General features: G+C 40.9%; 1 protein-coding gene across 2 annotated transcripts; it reads left to right on the top strand.

Annotated features, from left to right (window-relative positions):
- The first annotated feature begins 217 nt into the window (after positions 1-217).
- Positions 218-24,865, top strand: LOC309715233 (uncharacterized protein). 2 transcript variants are annotated; one of them, XM_082548198.1, is made up of 11 exons: positions 218-329; positions 1,283-1,351; positions 3,594-3,634; positions 3,868-3,931; positions 6,139-6,154; positions 6,445-6,874; positions 7,486-7,701; positions 10,148-10,196; positions 22,762-22,802; positions 23,036-23,099; positions 24,502-24,865. In XM_082548198.1, the coding sequence occupies exons 2-11, from the start codon at positions 1,288-1,290 to the stop codon at positions 24,753-24,755; spliced, it is 1,239 nt and encodes a 412-aa protein (XP_082404324.1). In that variant the 5' UTR covers positions 218-329; positions 1,283-1,287; the 3' UTR covers positions 24,756-24,865. The 2 variants fall into 2 exon arrangements, with proteins under 2 accessions (XP_082404324.1, XP_082404323.1); XM_082548197.1 differs by having other exon boundaries at positions 265-329; positions 1,286-1,351.
- Positions 24,866-26,482: the final 1,617 nt, after the last annotated feature.

Genomic DNA, 26,482 nt, shown 5'->3' with positions numbered 1-26,482 from the left:
TGAGGGTGGGGGTGGATGGGAGCTGTGATTTTGAAACTGCCTGTTAGGAGGATAAAGATTTAACTCTGAACAGTCAGTGCTAAAAATCTGTGTGTGTGTGTGTGTGTGTGTGTGTGTGTGTGTGTGTGTGTGTGTGTGTTATTATCAGTGTGTATGTGGCAAGCAAACGAGAAAAAGATCATTTAAGTTGGTATGTTCCACCTGCACACTGAGGTCACACACACCCTGAATAGTGAAATATGACACTGAGCAGCTTTCCCGCCTTCCTCAAACTACTGGCTGCTTTGAAACTCATAAAGAAACTAAGCTGTGGCTGAAAACCAGCAGAAGTGAGTATTATTTAAATGCTTTTCCCTGAAAGTTGTTAGAAAATGAATGTATTAAAGTTAAGAAAAAACAAAGAAATGTGAGAGCAGATTATCGCCTGTTATGGTTTCTGTTTCCTGTTAGCGCGTGTTATTGGCACAACAGGACTCTGGAGATTTAAACAGTTTTTGCAGCAGCTCTGTCAGTGGTGGTTGCACAAAAATAAATGTAAAATATACACCTATTGTATTCTCACTGGCCACTTTATTAGGTATAACTGGCTGGTACTGGGTTGAACATCCATTTGCCTTGAGACTACTTTGTAGTAAGAGACTTCAGACATTTACAGCTCGTACTTTACTGCTTCAGGTTCATAAAAAATATCTGATGGTATAAAAAAAACAGTTAAGAGATTTCAAAATGATGCAGATTATATTTAAACTAAAAAAACTGTCCAGGATGTTTTCCAGCTGAGATCAACCATTTCTACTTTACGAGGAATATTCCTTTTTCAAAAAACTAAGATAAGTACTAATTATAAAAAACCCCACTTCTTCTGTTGGAGTACATTTATAGACTAACAGCAGTGATGATGTAAAGTTATGCAGCACTTTTGTTACGTTTAAATATTTGTTTAGAAAACGTTAATTAACATGTAACTATATAGACATTTGTATTGTGACATAACAAAACTTCATAATGTGAAATATAGTTGTTTTGCTGTAATCACACAAAAATCAAATAGATTAAACAAATTAATAAAATTTAATTTCTCTTTAAAAAGGAAGAGGACGCAGCTACACAGCCAGAGTGGTTTAATCTTTAACAGTGTATAGTTATTGTTATTTTTACTTTATTTTTTTTCTTTATTATGCTTTTAACATTGAATGTGAAAATATCCAGTAATCACAGCTGTCAGATAAATGCAGTAAAGTAAAAAGGACCATTTCTATCTGTGGCTATCCATAAATCAAAGAAGAAATGGATCAGATGTCATGGGAGGACGATTCACTCCAGGATGAGCTGCTCTCCAAACAGAAGAAGGGTGAGTTCATGTTCAATGATCATATCTTATATAATAGGAGGTTTTCCCAGGTATTTTTCCTGTTTATTTATTTTGGGATAAAAGACTCTGTACTACTTTAAAATGAGTTGAGTTGTAGCTTCAAGAATATTATATATATCGGTGTTATTGTCTCAATATTTTAGTAAGCCAAAGTCTTTTATTCCAAAATAAATCAAACAGAATCCAGTGATTTGGAAACCATTTAAACAGGGTAATATTTTTCAGTACTACGGAAGCAGCTTTTCACTTGTTGAGATAAACAATCTGATCAAAATCCTATCCTGTCTCTAAAAAGAGCGAGTCTTTGAGTGTGAAGGGTTTCCACTCTGTGCAAAGACTGCAGGGGCAAATAGTTCAGCAAGTTAAGAACATAATATCTCAACTTTGATGTTTAATGTTTCATTGCACTCTGAAATAAAAGCATAGTGCAAATAAGCAATTGGAGTGAAAAATGAAATCATGAAATCAATTTATAGACCAAAATGTATTCTAAACTTTTGACTCCTCAAAGTAGCCACTTTTGGCAGATATAACAGCTGAACACACCCGTGGCTTCTTTCTACAATAGCAATCAAATATTCTCCCATATCTGTGTTAGGTGTGGCTGTGTGCAGACAGGAATAGGACCCAAGGTGCAGACTCCGGAGACAGTCGTAAACTTAAAATGGCTTTAATGTGATACTCAAAATATAACATAACTTAAAAAAACTCAAAACAAACTTAAACTGGAGGAATGACAAAACACACAGCTAGGAAAACGGTAGATCACGACACAGACACTAAGAAACACAGGGCTTAAATACACAGAGGGAGCAATCAGGGAATGAGTAACAGGAGGGAAACTCAGCTGGGGCAAATCAGAACTGACGAGACCAAAGAAGCGTAAACTGAACACACTGAGATAAGACAGAGACCTTCAAAGTAAAACAGGAAACACATAACACAGACTGAACAAAGACACAGACTCATATGCAGGCACTACAGAGGGAACAGAGACGTGGGAACAGGGCAGACACAAAACACTGACTGAACACGGGGATATAGGAACTTAAGATACACATAGACGCGAACTAGACAAGGGGATGCAGGTGATAGGGGAGACAGAGCAACTAAAGAAGACAGACATAAGCCATAAGACAGAACTCAAAGAAACCAAAAACTAGACAGTATAAATAATATAATAAACTCAAAAACCCTGGGTCAACGACCCAGGCATCCTAACAATCTGTTGCAGAAGTTCCCATAAATGTGGACCTTTTAGGTTGTTTTGCTTTCACTCTTCTGTCCAGTTCATCCCAGACCAGCTCGATGGGGTTTAAGTCTGGAGGCTGTGCTGGACACTCCGTGTTTTCAAGCTCATCATCTTGTTCTTTGTTCCTGAGGTGGTTCTGGCACAGCTTGGATTCATGTTTTCGGTCATTATCTTGTTGTAGGCTGTAGGATGAACCCCTGACCAACTAGGTCCATACCAGAAGGTACTGCATGGTGCTGCAGAATGCTGTGGTAGCTGTTTTAGTTTAGAGTGCCTCTCACTCTGTACAAGTCACCGACCCTGGATCCAACAAACAGCCCCAGACCATCCCACTTCCTCCTCCATGTTTGATTGTTGATGCCACACACTGTGGAACCATCCTTTCACCTACTCAATGCCGTACAAAGATCCTGCGTGATGAACCAAAGATTTCAAATTTTGATTCATCAGTCCATGATACCTTCTTCCAGTCTTCAGTAGTCCAGTATTGTTGTTTCTGACACCTCGCTTTTGATGTGAGGGGTCATAAAGAAATCTCGGCATATTTTTCCAGTCAAATTCTCTCCATTGTCTAGAGCAAGTGGAAGTTTTGTTGTAACAGGCAGGTCAAACACCAATCATCCACTGATTATTCAATCTACAAATCTGATTCCCATTTTCTGATAGCTTCTTAGATGCCCCAGTAACCATTTCTATTAAGTCACTGCCCTCTTGAGAGAGATAGTTTGTGATCTCAGTGGTCATCCTGCGAAGGATGGTCAAAGGACTATATATATATATATAGATGGATGGATGGATGGATAGACAGACAGACACTGATATACTGAGGATGAAACATTTTGAAAGCAACAGCGTTTGTCCTTCGACACATTTACACTTCAAAATCACCTCAGTCAGTCTGCCTGGGTCTGACTAACTGAGGTCCATTTATAAACTGACTGATCTGTTTCTCCATATTTTTATCTTCAGAGTCTGTCTCCTCAAGTTCAAGGAAAAGGAAGGTGGAGAAGGTAAGGCGACATAATGAGAACAACCTGACAAAGTATTTACTTTATATCATAGTTTACATCCATCAGTGTCAGAATTAAATTAATTAAGCTTAATCAAACCAACAGTTTATTAAGATGTTATTTAACACAGGTTCTTTGTACCACGTGGCTCCTGCAGTACATCAAAATAATCCTGTGTTTAATTACAGTGTAAATTATCTTCTGTTCTCATTTTGTGCTTCTGGTTTCCTCAGACTGAATCAGCTGGATCAGAGATGCCCAAAAAGAAGGAGAACAAACAGAAAGCTAAGAAAAAAGGTGAGTTCACACTGAAGTGTTATTTATGTCATGTTGCGACTTCTTCAGATAATCTGTGAGCTTGAAGTGTGAAGAAAAGCTTTTGGGGTCAAAGGTGATAATAAAAAGATATTTTCCAGTTTAATGTGCAGTATTAGGTCAAACTTATACCACTGTGGTCAGAAATCTTTCTCCACTCTTAATGGGCAAGAACATTCTGGCTCCCGTGTTATGATTTCTGAAAGGTTTTTTTCTGATTTGCAGTACAGGCCTCTGTCTGTAGCATGTGAGTCAGAATACTGTAGCTCCTGTGGAAAATAGAGTCTCAGATCAGAAGGACTTGACTCCCTGCTATAATTCTCAAACATGCATCTTAAAGCAAATAACTCGTAAGCTGGAGAAGAAATGACATGTCACTAATTTAGATGACCGCTAACTTTCTGCTTCTTAATTCAGATCAAACTGAGGTTATTGTACTCGGCCCTGAAAATCTTAGAAATATGGCATCTAACCAATATGTTTCCATTTAGAATAGTATTCTGGTGAACACCAGTAGAAAATGCAGCTCAGCTGGGCTACCTGATAATACTCTCTAACACTCAGAGGAGCCATTTTACCCTCGGTTTTGACCCCTTCCAAATAAATCTACTCACTTGTTTGTTCCATTTGAAAAACGTGGGCATCAGGGATATCCACAGATAGTAAAGGAATAAATACAACAATCTGGGTAATATGTTCATTTATATAACTTCTATTCTCGAACTGAGACCCATGACTAAGGGTGCCTTAGTTTATTCAATCATTTTGTATTGCATTATTAATCCTACTATAATTGATCTCATAAAATGTGCTTAGTTCTCAGGACTCACAAATATTTCTAATTTATGAATCCCATTTAAGTTTGTGTTTCTGTTTGATAAATTCAATTGGCTTATAGTTCATGTACAATATTTGAGTCTTATAAATATTTCATTTATATCCAGATTTTCCTCCAAACTCTTCTAAGATAGTCCAGAGCTTCAAGAAGGTATTATCTGGGTTTTGGGGGTATATTACGTGTCTTTTAGAGACACATACATACCTACAACACTGCTCAAATTCCTACCAATACTTAATGCTTCAATATTAAATATGATCAGCCCAGCAGTCTTAGCTAATTATAGGCCAATCTCCAACCTTCCTTTCATATCAAACATCCTTGAAAGAGTAGTTATCAAACAGCTAACAGATCATCTGCAGAGGTTTATTTGAAGAGTTTCAGTCAGGTTTCAGAGCTCATCACAGCACAGAAACAGCTTTAGTGAAGGTTACAAATGATCTTCTTATGGCCTCTGACAGTGGACTCATCTCTGTGCTTGTCCTGCTAGACCTCAGTGCAGCGTTCGATACTGTCGACCATAATATCCTATTAAAGCGATTAGAACATGCTGTAGGTATTACAGGTACTGCACTGCAGTGGTTTGTATCATATCTATCTAATAGACTCCAGTTTGTGCATGTAAATGGAGAGTCCTCTTCACACACTGAGGTTAATTATGGAGTTCCACAGGGTTCAGTGCTAGGACCAATTCTGTTTACATTATACATGCTTCCCTTAGGCAGCATCATTAGAAGACATAGCATACATTTACACTGCTATGCTGATGACACCCAGCTCTATCTGTCCATGAAGCCAGATAACACACACCAATGAGTTAAACTGCAGGAATGTCTTAAAGACATAAAGACCTGGATGGCCGCTAACTTTCTGCTTCTTAATTCAGATCAAACTGAGGTTATTGTACTCGGCCCTGAAAAGCTTAGAAATATGGTATCTAAGCAGATTCTTACTCTGGATGGCATTACCTTGGCCTCCAGTAACGCTGTGAGGAACCTTGGAGTCATGTTTGACCAGGACATGTCCTTCAACGCACATATTAAACAAATATGTCAGACTGCTTTCTTCCATTTGTGCAACATCTCTAAAGTTAGAAATATCCTGTCTCAGAGTGACGCTGAAAAACTAGTTTTCATTTTCTGCCTCTCTTTATTGAGACTAATAATCCTGAAATTTTTTAAAGTTTTTAAAAAGCCATTAAAATGAGTTTCTGTTTCTTCCTTTTTAGGAAGTAGCTTGTAGAAGAACACTGTGAAAACTCACTGACTCATGTTTGTTTGTTTGTTTGTTTGTTTGTTTGTTTGTTTGTTTGTTTGTTTGTTTGTTTGTTTGTTTGTTTCTGGTTTTACAGATGAGCTGAGGATGAGGTAGCAGTTATGAAATCCTTTTTTTAACATTAAGTAATAATGCACATTGCATTAGACAAAGTCTTACATAGTTTTATTTCTTTGTGGACATTAATGCTGTCTGTATAATAATAATAATAATAATAATAATATATCACTTGTAATGGTCAATGCTTTTCTGAAAGACTTGGTATTACCACCTGTTTATTTTCCTCACCTTCATATGTGAGTGAATTTGAAGATATGATTTGTATTTATATGTATGTCTCTGCATATTGTTTTTTTTTTGTTCTCTTTATTTGTGTCCACAGGAAATTCATCCATGATGTAAAGACCAGCAGTGACCTTGGAAACAAAGTCATAGCTGGCAAAGTTCTGGCGAAATCTGTTCTGCGTACATACCAAAAAGACCAAACCAAAAAGAGGGAGAAGAAGTTTTTCTTTTACCTGGGAGTGGCTGATGAAACAGGCAGCATTAAAGTGGTGGTGTATGGAAGAGAGCACTATCAGCTTTTCCAGGAGAAGAGCTGCTACCTGTTCAGAAATGTCATCATGGACGAACATGTCATGAAAGTGACCACCAAGAGCGTCATATCAAAGATAGCAGCTATCGATGTTCCTGAGAATGTGGAGATGGAAGCTCAGAGGCTCGGTTATTCCCAGACTCCAGTTTGCTCCATCGAACAGGCCATCGGATCAGCGGAGAAGACATCAGTGAGTGTTCAAGGAAAAGTAAGAAAGGTAAGTGTGACCTGAATATGCTGCAGTGAAGCTGTGAGGGCGCTCGTCATGTTTAGCTTAGTGTCCTGCTGAAGGCTGTGCTGTGAAAAAAATGACTTTAACTGTCCCACAAAGATTTTTCTGTGTTAAATATTAAATATATTATAAACAGATATATTTGCTCAGTTTAACCTTTACAGACTATTTTGTATGTTCACAGTGGTCCAGGTCAGTTTTGACTCAGTGTTCATAGCAAATTTGAAGCTTCAGATCTATTTAGAATACAGAATAGTGCATCTGATAGATGATGAATCTTCAATTAATGTTTCAGAGAACATCTTTTAGGTTTTATAGGACACACTGGTCAGATTATCTCAGTGTTCCAGTATCACCCCTGAAGGAGTTGGAGATGATGGCTGAGGGAGTGGGAGGTCTGCACATATCTGCTTAGACTGCTGGCTCGGTGACTCTGGGGTTGAGCAATGAAGCCATCACAGTGGCAACAGCTAAAGTTCCTCTAACAGCAGCTTGAGGCTGAATTTGTGATTCCAAACTTCACAGCAGAAATAAACATGCACAGGAGAGTTGTTGGTCTCTGAGTTGTTGTCATGTTGTGTTGTTGGTTTGTTCAGATTGGCACACTGAAGAAAAAACAGGGATCAGCCAACAGGAAAGAGTTCCAACTTGAGGACAGCACAGACTCCATCTGGATCACTTTGTGGGGCGAAAACATCAAACAGCTCAGAGGAAAATCACCTGGAGACTCTGTCAGGGTGGTCAATGTAGAGACGAGTCGCTACAATGATTCAGTATCGCTGAACTCAACAGATTTCACCAGAATTTTTAAGGTAATTTCTGATTCTGGCTTCAGTTTGAAATGTGTTTTACATTTGGTATTGATTCAAAGCAGAGACTGTCAGCTTTGACCTCCTACTGGAACATTTCCTCACTGTTGTTGAGTCTCTGCTCTCTAGTTAATCCAGCCGTACCTGTTCTAAGTGTCCCCATCAGGTGGTTCACTGTGAGGGTCTCCCTGTGGTCCGACAGACTCATCTCCACCATCTTGGACTTAATCTGTTATTAGACTCAATTGGCTTCTCTCAAAATGTAAAAGAACCCACCCACCACTTTAATCACACTCTAGATCTTGTTTTAACATATGGCATCGAACCTGAACATTTAACAGTGTTTCCTGAAAACCCTCTCCTGTCTGATCATTTCCTGATAACATTTACATTTACAATAATTGATTACACAGCAGAGGAGAGTAGACTTTATCACAGTAGATGTCTTTCTGAAAACGCTGTAACTAAGTTTAAGAATATAATCCACCCACTGTTATCATCTTCAATGCCCTGTACCAACATAGAGCAGAGCAGCTATCTGAACGCTACCCCAACAGAGGTCGATTATCTTGTTAATAATTTCACCTCCTCACTACGTACGACTCTGGATACTGTAGCTCCTGTGAAAACTAAGGTCTCTAATCAGAAGTACCTGACTCCGTGGTATAATTCTCAAACACGTAGCCTAAAGCAGATGACTCGTAATCTGGAGAGGAAATGGCGTGTCACAAATTTAGAGGATCATCATTTAGCCTGGAGAAATAGTTTGCTGCTTTATAAGAAAGCCCTCCACAAAGCCAGAACATCTTACTATTCGTCACTGATTGAAGAAAATAAGAACAACCCCAGGTTTCTCTTCAGCTCTGTAGCCAGGCTGACAAACAGTCAGAGCTCTGTTGAGCCAACCATCCCTTTAACGTTAACTAGTAATGACTTCATGAACTTCTTCACAAATAACATTTTTATCATTAGAGAAAAAATTACCAGTAATCATCCCACAGATGTAATATTATCTACAGCTACTCTTAGTACCATTGATGTTAAGTTAGAATAGAATAGAAAAGAATAGAATAGAATAGCCCTTTACTGTCATTGTACATGTACAACAAAACTGTGAGTACTCCACACCAATTGTGCTGAAACAAAATATAAATAGTTTACAGCAGGAATAAACAGCAAACAGTAGAAATATATACAAAAATAACAGAAAGGCATAGATTACAGAAGTGTTTGGAAGCACTGCAAAGAAAAGACTTGAATAAAGTCTATCTGTGACTGTCTTGACTGATGAGGGTTGCTCAGACCAAGGTTCAGATTGGTGAGGTAAGTGGGCAGAGGTGGAGTTTGGAGGGAAAGAAACTGTTTCTGTGATGGCCCTGGTTTTCCTGAGACAGGAGGATCTGGCAATGGTCTCCAGCGGTCCCAGAGGGCAGCTAGTGATGTTTTGGGCTGTTCTAATGACCCTATGTGCAGCCTTCCTGTTCTCAGTTGTGGCCCCTGAGTACAAAAACCGGACAGGAGGAGCACGCTCTCCACTGAGGAGGGGAGAAGGTCAGCAGCAGCTCCTGGTCCAGGTTCTTCTTCCTCAGGACACGGAGGAGGTGCAGCCGCTGCTGGGTCTTCTTTACCAGGGCGATGGTGGTGTGGGTCCAGGTTAGGTTGGTGGAGGTGGAGACAGATTCCACCCAGGGGAGTGGACCTGTCTGTGCCTCCTGAAGTTCATTATGAGATGTTCAGCTTCAGGTTATTTTCTGAGCATCAGGCGGACAAGTTCTCTACCTCCACCCTTTACGCTGTCTCTTCTCCATCAGAGATGAGCCCACCCACTTGCAAATTTGATGAGTTTCAGTCAAGTTTCAGAGCTCATCACAGCACAGAAACAGCTTTAGAAAAAAAAAACTTCATGTATAAAATAAAAAATCCACCCTGTGGTTTGTGATAACATTCTCAGATAAACTGACATCTCCTGGTTTGGCAGGAGATGAGTGACCATCACCGTACAGACAGAAAAACTCTATGGCGTGCTGACAATATCTAATTACCGGCATCACTTCCTGTGTATCCCTCATTATTAACAAATTAAGTTATGATGAATTTCAGAAATCATCCTGTGAAAATATTCTCATTTGTGACTATTCTTATTCAGGTATGAAAAATGTCTCGAAGGATACCGTATCTATGATAATTTTGAATTTGTCCTGTACTGCCTTGCTGTGTGTCACTGATACACTTCATGAAACAGTAACCTTTTTCTACAAACATACTAGCAGAAACAATCTTGACATGATATTAGGAGTGCTTCTTCTTGAATTATAAATTAAAAAAAACTGTATATTGGAGCAATCAGTTCCACAATGCAACCATCTGCTGTGTATCTTCCTCTAGTTCCCAAACCCTTGCTGTTCCCATCTACGGATGTAACATTTATGTGTCTTATCTTTCTGTCCAGGAGAGGGTGGTCTCCAAACAGAAGAACAAACAGGAAAGTAAGAAAAAGGGTGAGTTTACATCAAGCTATTTTTTTTATGTTCGGCTTGTACAGATGGTCTGTGAGCTCTGAATGTGAAGCTTGTGGTCAATGAAAATTATCATAGAAAAAAAAAGAGTTTTTTTCCACGTGTGTTCTGTTTATCTATGTACTCTGGCCAAAATACCCAGACAGTAATACCAATACAGATAACATTATTGGAGCTACTTTTACAAAGTGGCAACTGAACTATTTCAAAGTAGTACAGAGTTTGTTATTAAATAAATCAAACAATTTCTATGTTCTTAAGTTGATGAACAATTTGCCCCTGCAGTCTTTTCCACAGAGTGGATTTTAGTCCCTAAAATATGGGTCTCATATTATTTATTTATTTATATAGCACTTTTAATTACAACGGAGGTGTTGACCAAAGTGCTGTACAAACATACAAATTACACAATAAAATAACACATAATAAAATAGCAATATAAATTAACACCAATGCCAAATAGCTAATAACAAATAAATAAGTAAATAACGCTCATGCAGTATTAAAAGCCAGTGAGTAGAAATGTGTTTTAAGACAGGATTTAAATAGGTTAAGGGTAGGAGCCTGTCTAATGTGGAGAGGCAAATCATTCCACAATTTGGGCGCCACGACTGCAAATGCACGATTAACTCTAAGAACCAGCCTCGACCTTGGTGTGGCCAAGAGCAAAAGATCACCCGATCTAAGAGCTAGGGGGCAGGCTGCAGTAGGTCTGACAGATACCCTGGGGCCTGTCCATTCAGTGCTTTATAAATCACCAATAAGATTTTATAATTGATTCTAAAACGTACAGGGGGCCAGTGAAGAGAGGCAAGCACCGGGGAGATATGTTCATTTCTCTTCATTCGTGTCAAAAGATGAGCAGCGGCATTTTGAACCAGCTGGAGCCTTGCAAGACAAGTCTGACTAATGCCGACATATAAAGAATTATAATAGTCCATTATAATTGGGATAGGATGGAAGCATGAATTGCCCGTTCTAGGTTTTTAAAAGACAAAAAAGATCTCACCTTGGATAAAAGCCTCAGTTTAAAGAAAGACCGCTGTACAACTAAACTAATCTGTTTCTCAAAGGTGAACTTATTGTCAAATATAACCCTCAAATTTTTAGCATGCAATTTGGTAAAAGGTTCTAAACTGTGCAAATTAAAATGTGAGGTTCTAGAATTGCAACTTGGTCCAAAAACAATCACTTCGGTTTTATTTTTGTTGAAATTGAGGAAATTAGAGGCCATCCAGGCCTTGACTTTGCTGACACACTGAAATAAAGGTTCTAGTGAGGCAGAACTGTTTCTCTTCAGCTGAAGAAAGATCTGTGTCGTCAGCATATGAGTGAAAACTAATATTATATTTCCTGAAAATAAGACCCAGAGGCAACAAATAGATAGAGAGTAGAATTGGCCCCAGTACAGAACTCTGGGGAACACCACAGGTAAAGAGGGCTGTGGAAGAGATAAAATCTCCAATCTTCACTGAGAAAGTCCTGTCAGAGAGGTATGACCTGAACCACTCTAATAGAGTGCCTTTGATGCCGGCAGTGCTCCAACTGAGAGATCAAGATGCTGTGGTCAACAGTATCAAATACAGCGGTCAAATCCAAAAGCAAAAGCACAGCTGAGTTGCCTGAGTCAGTGGCTAGTAAAAACCTTGTTAAACCTCGTTAAAAACCTTTAAAAGTGCAGTTTCAGTGCTATGAAAAGTTTTAAAACCAGACTGAAACCTCTCAGGAACATTGTGACCATGAAGAAAAGATTGCAACTGAACAAATACAACCTTTTCTAACACTTTTGACAGAAAGGGAAGCTGTGAAATAGGCCGGAAGTTTGCGAGAAAAGAGGAATCGAGATTAGGTTTTTTACGCACTGGCTGCACAACAGCATGTTTAAAACAGGCTGGCACAACACCTGATTTAAGACTGCTATTAAAAATTGCTAAAATGTCAGAACTGACAGCCTTAAAAATCCTTTTTTAAGAAATGTGTTGGAACAGCATCATTTGGACAGCATGATGTCTTTATGCCATTACAAAGTTCTTCCACCTGATCAAAACACACAGGCTCAAACTGATCAAAAACAGCAGAGCAGGTGAATTTTGCAAAAAACGTCATGTGAAGGCAGGGCGGCCATAAATCGAAGAGGTTTTATCTTATGGAGCTATTCTCAATAATATTGGCAAAAACTTTGATTTTTCTGCTTTTACAATGTCCTGGTATCTATACAGGCTGTCTCTCAGCATCAGGAAGGACACCTACAACCCATCTTTTTTCCACTTACATTCAGCCTTCCTGTACTCTCGTCTGGCTGAATGAGTGGCCTCATTTATCCATGGGTCTGATTGTATTTTCAAGCTAAAAGTTTTAAACGGGGTAATCTCATTAAGAACGATTTTGCATTTATCATTAAAAGCCGATGCAATCTGCTCGGTACCATCGCTGAAGGGGGATCTTGACACTTTTTTAAAAGCAATAGAAAATTGTTCTGTTGCAGATGGTTTAAATACACAACAACAGCGTATTGGAATAATAGATTTAGGATGGCAATAGGATAAAAGTATGTCAAATACAACAGGACAGTGGTCAGAAAAAAACGTGTCACATATTTCCATGTTTGAGACTGGTAGACCTAGAGACAGCACAAGATCCAGCATGTGACCCTGTTTATGGGTTGGTCCCGACAAAAAACTGGGTAAAACTGGAGTCTATCAAACTCTATCAAACAAGTCTCTGGCCAGTGGATTTGAAGAACAGCACACATGAATATTAAAATCACTAACAATTAAAATTTGGTCATAGCTCGGGGCAATTCCTGCTAAAAAATTTGAAAACTCTTGGATAAAATCTTTATGGAATTTTGGAGATCTGTAGACTGCTGTGACAAGTGTCGGTCGAAGATGCCCCACATCAAACAGCAAAAGTTCATAACTTGAATAAGAGTCAGTTAAAACTTGTTTACATGCGAGCTTCTTCCTAAAAACAGCCGCCACTCCACCACCATGTCTACCCATCCTCGGTAGATTAAGGTATTCACAGTCAGAAGGTAAAAGTTCGGTAAAACAGCTGGACTCACTGGCTCTCAGCCAAGTTTCCGTCACTAGCATAAGATCCAGGTTCCAGTTGGTGAAGAAATCCTTCAGAATGGAATGAAAGTCTTGTTTGCTAGCGAGCGAGGATTAGCAAGACTTATTCTTAATGGTGTCGGAGGCTCAGAGGCTGAAGTAGGAGCCTGACCTATCGGCCGTAAGTTTTGAGGATTTACTCCACTCAAGCGAAGATAGAAGGGGCGCAGGCGCGAGGTTGTTGTGATGATCCCAACAACGGGTGTCAGGTAGGTGTAAGTCATGTCCAGAGAGGGCCAGTAGTTGACGCCGTTGAATCCAGTCGCAGTAGTGTGGGATAATTTTCCAATACATGCGAGGGTGGTCTTCACTCTCACCAATAAGCCACTGTGTTTCCCACGACATCTGCGACACCCTCTCAGCTGGGGTAACACCGAAGCATAGCAGAGACAAGCTGAAAGTGGAACTCTTGGTGTTCTGCCCTCGCACTTAACTAGGCAGACAAGACAACCATCATCCCATGTAGAAAAACCACACCGTTGTTCCTTTCTGGTGGATTTATTTGATTGGATGCATAGCATGGCTTTGTTGAAATACATGAATGGATAAATGGTAAAACTGTAAAAAAAACACAGAATATCCCATGTGAGCTAATATAAACAAACATTCTTACAATTAGAAGATGCTATGACCTGTTACTATGCAAAGCAAAGCAGAACGTAACAAGCTAACGTTAGCGGTTAGCTAGCGCTAATTAGCGTTTAGGCTAATGACTAATAAAGCACATCATTGAGTCAATTTACTTTCTCAAAATATCACAAACAACACACGGCAGTTAGTGCTAAACATTCACCGGTAAAACACAACATTACTGCCAACTTACAGACTGTGGTGGCTTAAGAGGCAGCATAGGCAGGCACAGGAGTAGCAAACTGTCCTTCTCCCGTTAGACAGGACGTAATGAGAAGTAGCACTTCCGGTAGAATGTCAAAATAAAATGAACAGTGTGCCAGACACGAATAAAGATTACATGAACTTGTATAACACTACATAACGTGAGTGGTGACTCTTAAGCAGTGTTGGGGAGTAACGGAATACATGTACCGGCGTTACGTATTTAAAATGCAAAATATGAGTAACTGTATTCCGTTACAGTTACCGTTTAAAAAGGTGGTATTCAGAATACAGTTACTTTGTTGAAATAAATGGATTACACTGCGGTACTTTCCTGTTTCATATTGTCGCGGGTCAGGACTGTTTGGGTTTTGTTTGACAGCTACGGTCTGTTGTTCCAGGCGGCAGGGTTACGGTTGCCATGGTTACAGGGCGACGCTCTCTCTCTCTCTGCGACTGTGTGTTTCCTGGGTGAGAGAGGCCTTTTCGTTGTTGTTGTTGTGCTAAGCTAACAGGCAGAATGCTACAAGCATAGCTCTAAAGAATGTAGCATCATGGGCAGTGTAGTCCGTGTTGCAGGGAGAATGCACTGCCATACACGTTATGTGTCTGTGAGCGCGAGGAGGGAGAAAAAGGCGAGTGGAAAGGTACGAGTTGTCATCGAGGAAAAACGGGAGCTGGAAGCATGTAAATATAATAATAACCACTGCAGCCAAGAAGAGAGCCTGACGAGCCCAGTTGTAAGTAAGCTGTTAAGACTCGACTGTACACCGTGTTCCTGTTTTCCTCCGACAACAATAAGTTCCGTTGGAGCAGCCTTTCAACGCCTCTCTGTCTCTCGCAAGAAAAGTTGACCCACACAACAAAGTAAAGCTATTTTTCGGCTACGAGCCGACAGGGACCCCGCCTATTAGTCAGAGGTCCCTTTACTACAGTTCGGAGTCGTGGACCTTCAGTAATAACAGTAATAAATCACAGCAATAGTACATTCACGTTGTTGTAAAAAGCATGGTAATATATTAAGTAATCCAAAGTATTCAGAATACGTTACTGTCATTGAGTAACGTAACGGAATACGTTACAGAATACATTTTGGGGCATGTAATCTGTATTCTGTAATGGAATACATTTTAAAAGTAACCTTCCCAACACTGCTCTTAAGGAACCAGAACACTTGGCAAGAACGGTGGGGAGAAGGTTCCCTGATATCCAGGATTACCGTATTTTCACGACCATAAGACGCACTGTGCTAAAAGGCGCAGTCTCAGTTATGTGTGCCATTACTGTATTTAACACACACATAAGGCGCACTGGATCATAGGGCGCATACAAGTACCGTATGCGTATTTAAAAATAAAGCGGGAGCAAACCTGAGTTCGGTACCTTACTCACATTTTTATTACCAGTAATCATCATCATCAACAACACACAAGCATACAAGTGTGCGTACTTAAAAATAAAGCAGGAGCAAAACAAAGTTTGGTACTCACATTTTTATCATCAATCAAACCCATCGAAGTCCTCATCCTCTGTGTCTGAATTGAACAGCTGCGCTAAATCGCCATCAAACATGCCAGGTTCACCGTCTTCACTGTCAGAGTCACTTTCCGTGCCGTGCGGCTCCTCGGAAATGATGCCGGCTTTTGCGAAAGCTCGAACAACAGTGCCAGCAGACATGTTAGCCCAAGCATCTACAATCCATTGGCAAATTGTGGCGTAACTCGCCGGCGCTGCCTTCCACTCTTGGTGAAACTGTGGTCTCCATCGGTCATCCATCGCTGGATGTGTTTGCTGCAGTAGGAGCGGAAGATGGCCAGCTTTTCCTTATAATCCGCTGGAAGTTGCTGCGCTACCGTAGTCCTGGTCCGGATGGAAAAATGGCACCGTTTCATAAAAAGTGAAAGTGAAACTGCTTTTAGCTGAATGGTGACCGTCGAAACGCTTCTCCCACTCGTTCTTTGCTCGATGATAAGATAAGATAAGATAAGATAAGATAACCTTTATTAGTCCCACACGTGGGAAATTTGTTTTGTCACAGCAGGAAGTGGACAGTGCAAAAGTTATGAGGCAAAAATTAGAATACAATAAGAATAAATACAGTACACAGCTGTACAGAATAGAATAAAATAAAATACTATATACAGTAGAATAAAATAAAATAAATATACAATAAGATAAAAATAGAATACAAATACAAATACTATATACAACTGAGTAAAAATACAACGATGACAGAAAGGATTATTGCACTTAGTGTTATTGCACATGTGTGGATGTGTGTGCTTGATCAGTTAAAGTCTTTATTATGGAGTCTGACAGCAGTGGGGAGGAAAGACCTGCGAAATCTCTCCGTCCCACACCGTGGGTGCCGCAGTCTCCCACTGAAGGAGCTGCTCAGTGCTGTCACAGTCTGCTGCATGGGGTGGGAGACGTTGTCCATCAGGGATGACAGCTTAGCCGCCGTTCTCCTGTCACTCACCACCTCCACTGGGTCCAGAGGGCATCCTAGAACAGAGCTGGCCCTTCGGATCACCCTGTTCAGTCTCTTCCTGTCCCCAGCAGAGATGCTGCCGCCCCAGCAGACCACACCATAAAAGATAGCAGAAGCCACCACAGAGTCATAGAATTTCTTCACCGCTCGAGTCTTTCCTCCAACTCGGGCCACCTCGCCTTATGTCCGCGGAAACTCAGCTGCGTCTTCTTGACCTGTCGGAGCTTGTTTTCTAGCTTCCTCCACTTGCGAACCATCGATTCATTAATCTTAAATTCTCTCGCCGCTGCTCGATTTCCATGTTCCTCCGCGTAGCTGATGGCCTTCAGTTTAAACTGTGCTTCGTAAGCGTGTCTCTTTGCCATTTTCAGGGTTGTTAAAACAACGATGTCCTGCATAACGCACATACCTGTTCTTTTATACAGGTATGTGCGATAAAGTCAACGCACACACTTCACCCTTTAGCGTTCTCATGGTGTTCTCTACTACGTCCTCCTTACAACACACAGGGCGCACTGCGCTATAGGGCGCGCCGTACTTTTTGAAGAAAATCTAAGACTTTTAAGTGCGCCTTATGGTCGTGAAAATACGGTACAATTAAAAGTTTTAAAATAAGAAGATCTTATCGCCAGAAGCGTTAGGCGGTCATATGCACGCAGAGAGTTACCATTTTTTAAGTCAGATAAAATAAATAACACAAATACGAGCAGAGTCAGACGGCAAGTCGTACACACTGGCGCCATCTTGAATCCAATGAGGGTAACTCGCGCCATCATTGACCTCAATATGTTTCTATTTATAATAGTATTCTGGTGAACACCAGTAGAAAAGGCATCTCTGCGGCGGTACCTGATAATACTCTCTGAAACTCTCGGAAGACCCAGTCCTTCTCTCCCCTTCTCTAGCTGGAGAGTTTTCAATTTTACACTCAGTTTTGACCCCTTCCAAATAAATCTACTCACTTGTTTGTTCCATTTGGAAAATTGGGCATCCAGGATATGGACTGGTAGTCCATATCCCAAGGGATAAATTCAACAATCTGGGTAATATGTTCATTTATATAACTTCTGGTCTCATATAATGTGTTTTGTTCTCTTGTTAGATAGACTGACGCATATTTTTTAATTTTCTGAATCCCATTTAAGTTTGTATTTTTATCTGATATTTAATTTATATCCAGATTTTCCTCCAAACTCTTCAAAGATGTATTATCTGAGTTTTGGAGGTATTACGTGTATTTTAGACCTCATTCCTACAAGACTGCTCAAAGAAGTCCTACTACTTTGAGCAGTCTTGTCTACTTCTACTTTGTCTACTTCTATCTTAAACTTAAATATGATCAACCTATCTCTAATAATCAGCTATGTACCACAGGCCTTCAAGCTGGCTGTAGTTAAACCTTTACTTAAAAAGCCATCTCTAGACCCAGCAGTCTTAGCTAATTATAGGCCAATCTCCAACCTTCCTTTCATTTCAAAAAGTTTCATACCAAAATCATCTGCAGAGGTTTATTTGAAGAGTTTCAGTCAGGTTTCAGAGCTCAGCACAGAAACAGCTTTAGTGAAGGTTACAAATGATCGTCTTATGGCCTCTGACAGTGGACTCATCTCTGTGCTTGTCCTGCTAGACCTCAGTGCACAATCAATTAAGGCGATATGGCCTATAATCCATATTGTGGCATAATTTGAATCATGTGCGGTAACAATAGATATCGCGATATATTCTTTTCTTCTTTATACCGTATTTTCCGCACTATAACGTGCACTTAAAATCCTTTAAATTTCTAAAAGATTGACAGTGCACCTTATAATCCAGTGCACCTTATGTATGAATTCTGGTTGTGCTTACTGACCTTGAACTGATTTTATGTGGTACACTGCACTCAAAAATCTGTCAAAAATGTTTTAGTATGACTTTGGTAAGCTACAAAGCCGCACTGCTTGATGGATTGTCGGAGCATTACGGCTACGATACTCAGGAGCCTCGCGGAGGAATCTGGGTCCAAAACTCTGTCTGCTTCAGGTCCCAAAGTCAAACGAACACTGCGGCATCACTGAGAGCTAAAAACTGTCTAAATTATTTCATCTTTTAAAAAATGATCAGCGTTGCTGCTTTACCAGGTGTAACAAGTTTAACGTCCAGGCATCCATAAAAACAGAATTTATTAAATTTTCAGAGTTGGAAGTTCACAGGAAGTTAGCTCGCTAGTTTCCACCTAAGCATGATGTTGTATATATATATATATATATATATATATATATATATATACAGTGGGGCAAAAAAGTATTTAGTCAGCCACCGATTGTGCAAGTTCCCCCACCTAAAATGATGACAGAGGTCAGTAATTTGCACCAGAGGTACACTTCAACTGTGAGAGACAGAATGTGAAAAAAAAAAATCCATGAATCCACATGGTAGGATTTGTAAAGAATTTATTCGTAAATCAGGGTGGAAAATAAGTATTTGGTCAATAACAAAAATACAACTCAATACTTTGTAACATAACCTTTGTTGGCAATAACAGAGGTCAAACGTTTACTATAGGTCTTTACCAGGTTTGCACACACAGTAGCTGGTATTTTGGCCCATTCCTCCATGCAGATCTTCTCGAGAGCAGTGATGTTTTGGGGCTGTCGCCGAGCAACACGGACTTTCAACTCCCGCCACAGATTTTCTATGGGGTTGAGGTCTGGAGACTGGCTAGGCCACTCCAGGACTTTCAAATGCTTCTTACGGAGCCACTCCTTTGTTGCCCGGGCGGTGTGTTTTGGATCATTGTCATGTTGGAAGACCCAGCCTCGTTTCATCTTCAAAGTTCTCACTGATGGAAGGAGGTTTTGGCTCAAAATCTCACGATACATGGCCCCATTCATTCTGTCCTTAACACGGATCAGTCGTCCTGTCCCCTTGGCAGAAAAACAGCCCCATAGCATGATGTTTCCACCCCCATGCTTCACAGTAGGTATGGTGTTCTTGGGATGCAACTCAGTATTCTTCTTCCTCCAAACACGACGAGTTGAGTTTATACCAAAAAGTTCTACTTTGGTTTCATCTGACCACATGACATTCTCCCAATCCTCTGCTGTATCATCCATGTGCTCTCTGGCAAACTTCAGACGGGCCTGGACATGCACTGGCTTCAGCAGCGGAACACGTCTGGCACTGCGGGATTTGATTCCCTGCCGTTGTAGTGTGTTACTGATGGTGACCTTTGCTACTTTGGTCCCAGCTCTCTGCAGGTCATTCACCAGGTCCCCCCGTGTGGTTCTGGGATCTTTGCTCACCGTTCTCATGATCATTTTGACCCCACGGGATGAGATCTTGCGTGGAGCCCCAGATCGTGGGAGATTATCAGTGGTCTTTTTTTTATTTTATTTTATTTTTTTTATTGACTGTTAGGGAAAATGTTCTAAAACACTTCTTCAGTAAAGACTCAGAGAAGAGAAACACACAGAACTTCTTGCTAGCAAGGGCAGCCTCCACTCTAAGAGACTCCAGTGAGAGAACTGCCCCGGTCTTTATTTATACTCCATTGAGCGTGTGTGTGTGTGTGTGTGTGTGTGTGTGTGTGTGTGTGTGTGTGTGTGTGTTGATCAAAGGGTCATATAACATGAAAGCACAAAAGGTACATCCTTGGTCATAAAGAGGGTAGTCTCCCCCACCCTAGATGGCACGGTGAGGAAGTCCAGCAGTTAAAGCACTTAGACTAAAACAGACATAGCTACGTTAAAACAATAAAACAAGGTACGACCTCTCCCATGCTCCCAGGATGTGGGGTGAACCAAGCCTGCTAAAAATCACACATCCTGTCACTACCAAATAACTACAAACAGCATCCTACCATAAGCAAACTTATATCACTAAAAGATTATACTGACTACTAAATACAATTTTCCATTGACATTGACCTTTATTATAATTATGAATTTATTTTATTTTCATTTGCAAACGGGACAGACATAACTGTGGGATAGGACAGGGGGAGAGAAAGAAAGAAAACCAAAGGGGAGAAGAGACGGTGAGAAGGGGGGGAAGAGAGAAAAAAAAACAAACAAACAACAAAAAAAAACTCCTGGGTCACCTGTATGGAGAAAAAAAAAACAGAGGAGACAGCAAACAACAAAGAGCAACATAATAATAGAAAAAAAAAAGCACCATCACAATAAACTAGCTAGCCATAGATATCAATAGTTACTAAATAATAAACGATATTGTGCAGCACGCAAGATAGACAGCGCACAGTGTGCTTTGAGGCAGCAGCCAAGAAAGCTGTAGTCCGCGTCTGTGAATACCCATGTGTGCATACCTGTGTGGATCAGCATGCTTGCATTCCAAAGGTTTCTCCATGTAATGATCTGCTAGGGAGTGTGGGGGGGCCACAGCCCCGTCCTCTAGGGCATCAAGCAGGTATGGAGGAGATCAAAACTCCAGACATCCAGAGGCCCCCAGAACACAAGAGACCATGGAAGACCAACAGAGGGGCAGCCGCGCCACTGTCCCAGATTATCAGTGGTCTTGTATGGCTTCCATTTTCTGATGATTGCTCCCACAGTTGATTTTTTCACACCAAGCTGCTTGCCTATTGTAGATTCACTCTTCCCAGTCTGGTGCAGGTCTACAATACTTTTCCTGGTGTCCTTCGAAAGCTCTTTGGTCTTGGCCATGGCGGAGTTTGGAGTCTGACTGTTTGAGGCTGTGGACAGGTGTCTTTTATACAGATGATGAGTTCAAACAGGTGCCATTCATACAGGTAACGAGTGGGGGACAGAAAAGCTTCTTACAGAAGACGTTACAGGTCTGTGAGAGCCAGAGATTTTCCATGTTTGAGGTGACCAAATACTTATTTTCCACCCTGATTTACGAATAAATTCTTTACAAATCCTACCATGTGAATTCATGGATTTTTTTCACATTCTGTCTCTCACAGTTGAAGTGTACCTCTGGTGCAAATTACTGACCTCTGTCATCATTTTAGGTGGGGGAACTTACACAATCGGTGGCGGACTAAATACTTTTTTGCCCCACTGTATATATATAGAACCGTCCGTTCGATACAGTGCTTTCGGTTCAGTACGCATATGTATCGAACAATACAGAATTTTTAATTTATTTTATCAACTTTCCTTCTGACGATGCTGTCTGTGTTGAGCGCTCAGTGGATCTGTGCTCGACAGTGCAGCCTAGGCGGAGTAGTCGAATGCAGATTCACTGAGCGCAGGGCAAGCTAGCGAGACAGAAGTTAAGCTCTCCTTCCAACATGGCAAATTGAACCTCCCCCACCCTCATTCAGATCTGGCGTTTGGAATTATTTTGGTTTTCATGTGACGTATGACCCTGAAGGTAAGCGCGTCATGGACTAAAGTAAAACAGTATGTTGGATGTGCCACGCAATGCTCAATTACATGGGTGGGAGCTAGTGTGTTAGCGCAGTTAGCTCGTTAACGTGTTGGCCGTCCAGCCCCACGCACGGGGCGATCCGCGGTAGCTCGTTAATGGAGATTTGCCGTGTTGTGGCGTTAACGTCATTTCAGATTAACGCTGACAGCACTAGTGGGAACACAACGAATATGACTGCACATTTACTCCGACAGCATCCTAGTGCAAAGACAAGTGGAAGCAGACAAAAACAACAAGCAAGCATGCTACTAACTTTAGCCGAGTCATTTAGACAGCCGTTAGCACAGGATTCTCCTTATGGGGACATGGATATGGATATGGGGATATGTTTAACATGCTGCTGAGAATATAGCCCAGAAGAAGCGGATAGTATAGCTTTTATTTTGAAAGAGCCATTTCTCTGTAATAAACTCTCTTTTCCAAAGATGAGGGATTCCTTGATCAGATAGATTTATTATTTTATTACTTTGTTGTTTCAGCAACATTAAATTTAAAAACTATACTTTTGAGTTAAAATATATATATAATTTTAATAAATGACAAATCATTAAAATTTTATATATATATATATATATATATATATATATATATATATATATATATAGAGAGAGAGAGAGAGAGAGAGAGAGAGAGAGAGAGAGAGAGTCTCTGACTAATATCACAGGTCCATTTATAAACTGACTGATCTGTTTCTCCATATTTTTATCTTCAGAGTCTGTCTCCTCAAGTTCAAGGAAAGGGAAGGTGGACAAGGTAAGGTGACATAATGAGAACAACCTGACAAAGTATTTACTTTATATCATAGTTTACATCCATCAGTGTCAGAATTAAATTAATTAAGCTTAATCAAACCAACAGTTTATTAAGATGTTATTTAACACAGGTTCTTTGTACCACGTGGCTCCTGCAGTACATCAAAATAATCCTGTGTTTAATTACAGTGTAAATTATCTTCTGTTCTCATTTTGTGCTTCTGGTTTCCTCAGACTGAATCAGCTGGATCAGTGATGCCCAAAAAGAAGGAGAACAAACAGAAAGCTAAGAAAAAAGGTGAGTTCACACTGAAGTGTTATTTATGTCATGTTGCGACTTCTTCAGATAATCTGTGAGCTTGAAGTGTGAAGAGAAGCTTTTGGGGTCAAAGGTGATAATAAAAAGATATTTTCCAGTTTAATGTGCAGTATTAGGTCAAACTTATACCACTGTGGTCAGAAATCTTTCTCCACTCTTAATGGGCAAGAACATTCTGGCTCCCGTGTTATGATTTCTGAAAGGTTTTTTTCTGATTTGCAGTACAGGCCTCTGTCTGTAGCATGTGAGTCAGAATACTGTAGCTCCTGTGGAAAATAGAGTCTCAGATCAGAAGGACTTGACTCCCTGCTATAATTCTCAAACATGCATCTTAAAGCAAATAACTCGTAAACTGGAGAAGAAATGACATGTCACTAATTTAGATGGCCGCTAACTTTCTGCTTCTTAATTCAGATCAAACTGAGGTTATTGTACTCGGCCCTGAAAAGCTTAGAAATATGGTATCTAAGCAGATTCTTCCTCTGGATGGCATTACCTTGGCCTCCAGTAACGCTGTGAGGAACCTTGGAGTCATTTCTGACCAGGACATGTCCTTCAATGCACGTATTAAACCAGGATATGCAGCAGTTAGATTGAAGGGCGGAGCTCAAGAGAAGAATGTGATTGGTCACTTTACCAGACTAAATTAAAGTGAGAATAATTCTCTGGTTTCATTACCATAGAACCCAAGTGATTCCATGTTTGGCACTGATCACCACCTGCACTCATATATATATCATGTATATATCTATCTAGATTAGCACTTTTAATTCTTAGCACTTTTAATTCTTATTCTTATTTTTATATCTTTATGACAGTATGTTTGCACTGAAGCACCGCAGCAATTTCCTAATGTTGTAAACCTGCTCAACATTTGGCAATAAACCCCATTCTGATTCTGATTACTTCAATATTTCTTTTTGTTTTCAAATTAAAATGAAATACAGTGATCCCTTGCTATAACGCGGCTCTATGGTGCTATTTTTGTGACACTATTCTGAGCGCATGTAAAAAGAATTTTGCAGGTGCAAGTGTTGCATTTTGAGGAGAAATTTATTTTGAGCGCAGAAAAGCTAAATTTGAGTGAACAAAACTCATTGCTGCGTGTAAAAAAATGTATTTCGGTGTTTGCTACACAATAGCAGCCCCTCTCGCTCAGTTTTTGCATTTGCGCTCGCTCGCAATGTGTTGCTTTGTGTAGTCAGACGATTTTTTTGTTCAGCTTGTCAAATTTACATAAATCTTCGATCGCTAGCAGTGTGACTCTGAAGTGCTGTACTGTATGTTTGTTAGTTTTCTCCCCAACAAAAATGTATTCTTGCATTTTGATATGAAAGCAATGAAGCAAGACTCCAATCAGTCGCTGTCATTTTCCCCTCAGGACAAAAACACTTTGTGGATGCACATGAAGCCGACCTGATCCAGAGAGTGAGCAACATCGAACCGATTCTGGATGAGCTAAAAGGAAAAATCATCCAACAAGAGGCTTATGATGAAATCAGAGCTCAGCGGACCTCTCAGAAGAAGATGAGGGCGCTCTACAACGGTCCTCTGAAAGCTGGCGATGCCGCCAAAGAAGCCTTCTACCAAAGCCTCAAGAAACATGAGCCGATGCTCATTGAGGACCTCAGCTGAAAGAACTTTGTGTTTTTAACATTTTATATTTGTGCGTCTATTGTACATCTGTGGCACCTTATGTTGGGCTTCAGTAAATTAAAATTTGTGTGGTAAATCACACACCAGCATGTCAGCGCTTACCTTTCTTTGGTCACAGAAAACAAGTTTCATCCAATAAACACAAACTTCTACTCAACCAGGAAGTTACCAGACAGTTTTCCATGAGCCAGTCACCTGTAATGATTGGCTCATGGTGCGTAATGAGGTAATGCACCTTAAACACAAACAGTTTAGTTGAAATTAACAGAACCAAATAAGACTTTTTTACTTTTACCAAAGTAAAAATTATGAGAAATGTCAGGCAATATGTCAGTGGTGTTGGTGTGTCTGTGTGTGTGGTGAGTGAAACAAAAGGTCGCTTGAAGCGGGTACAGTGGCTGTGTCCCAATTCATGGTCTGCACGCTTGAAGTACGCGTACTACGTACGGTGCGTACGAGAAGTGCGGAAGTGAGAGGCTTGTGAAATGGGACGGTCTAGTCTGCGTCGCGCTGTTCAGGTTGCCTAGCAACCATGATACTAACCGCGAGAAACGTTACATACAACTTCGTGTGACAGAAAGTCATTCATTTTTGTCATGACATCACTTTGATTAGTTGAGTATCTGAGGCTGAGACCACAGGACTGGAAACATATATATATATATATATATATATATATATATATATATATATAAAACACCCAGCACGCCCCTGCGGGCGGTTTATCCTTCAAGCTCGGGTCCTCTACCAGAGGCCTGGGAGCTTGAGGGTCCTGCGCAGTATCGTAGCTGTTCCCAGGACTGCGCTCTTCTGGACAGAGATCTCCGATGTTATTCCCGGGATCTGCTGGAGCCACTCGCCTAGCTTGGGAGTCACCGCACCTAGTGCTCCGATTACCACGGGGACCACCGTTACCTTCACCCTCCACATCCTCTCGAGCTCTTCTCTGAGCCCTTGGTATTTCTCCAGCTTCTCGTGTTCCTTCTTCCTGATATTGCTGTCATTCGGAACCGCTACATCGATCACTACGGCCGTCTTCTTCTGTTTGTCTACCACCACTATGTCCGGTTGGTTAGCCACCACCATTTTGTCCGTCTGTATCTGGAAGTCCCACAGGATCTTAGCTCGGTCATTCTCCACCACCCTTGGGGGCATCTCCCATTTTGACCTCGGGACTTCCAGGTTATACTCGGCACAGATGTTCCTGTACACTATGCCGGCCACTTGGTTATAGCGTTCCTTTTATGCCCTGCCTGCTAGCATCTTGCACCCTGCTGTTATGTGCTGGATTGTCTCTGGGGCATCTTTACACAGCCTGCACCTGGGGTCTTGCCTGGTGTGATAGACCCCAGCCTCTATGGATCTTGTACTCAGAGCTTGTTCTTGTGCTGCCATGATTAGTGCCTCTGTGCTGTCTTTCAGTCCAGCTTTGTCCAGCCACTGGTAGGATTTCTGGATATCAGCCACCTCCTCTATCTGCCGGTGGTACATACCGTGCAGGGGCCTGTCCTTCCATGATGGTTCCTCGTCTCCCTCCTCTTTCTTGGGTTTCTGCTGCCTGAGGTATTCACTGAGCACTCGGTCAGTTGGGGCCATCTTCCCAATGTATTCTTGGATGTTCCTTGTCTCATCCTGGACTGTGGTGCTGACACTCACCAGTCCCCGGCCCCCTTCCTTCCGCTTAGCGTACAGCCTCAGGGTGCTGG

The sequence above is a fragment of the Aulonocara stuartgranti genome (genome assembly GCF_965226115.1).
Source record: "Aulonocara stuartgranti genome assembly, chromosome: 10".
Classification (NCBI taxonomy): domain Eukaryota; kingdom Metazoa; phylum Chordata; class Actinopteri; order Cichliformes; family Cichlidae; genus Aulonocara; species Aulonocara stuartgranti.
Note: the sequence above shows the minus strand (reverse complement) of the source record. Positions and strands in the feature narration are given on the sequence as shown.

Excerpts from the sequence above, each read along its gene's own strand:
- LOC309715233 (XM_082548198.1), top strand. The coding sequence starts at position 1,288 with ATGGATCAGATGTCATGGGAGGACGATTCACTCCAGGATGAGCTGCTC. Across the intron at positions 1,352-3,593 it reads GCTCTCCAAACAGAAGAAGG|AGTCTGTCTCCTCAAGTTCA; the intron begins GTGAGTTCATGT and ends TTTTATCTTCAG. Across the intron at positions 7,702-10,147 it reads ATTTCACCAGAATTTTTAAG|GAGAGGGTGGTCTCCAAACA; the intron begins GTAATTTCTGAT and ends CTTTCTGTCCAG.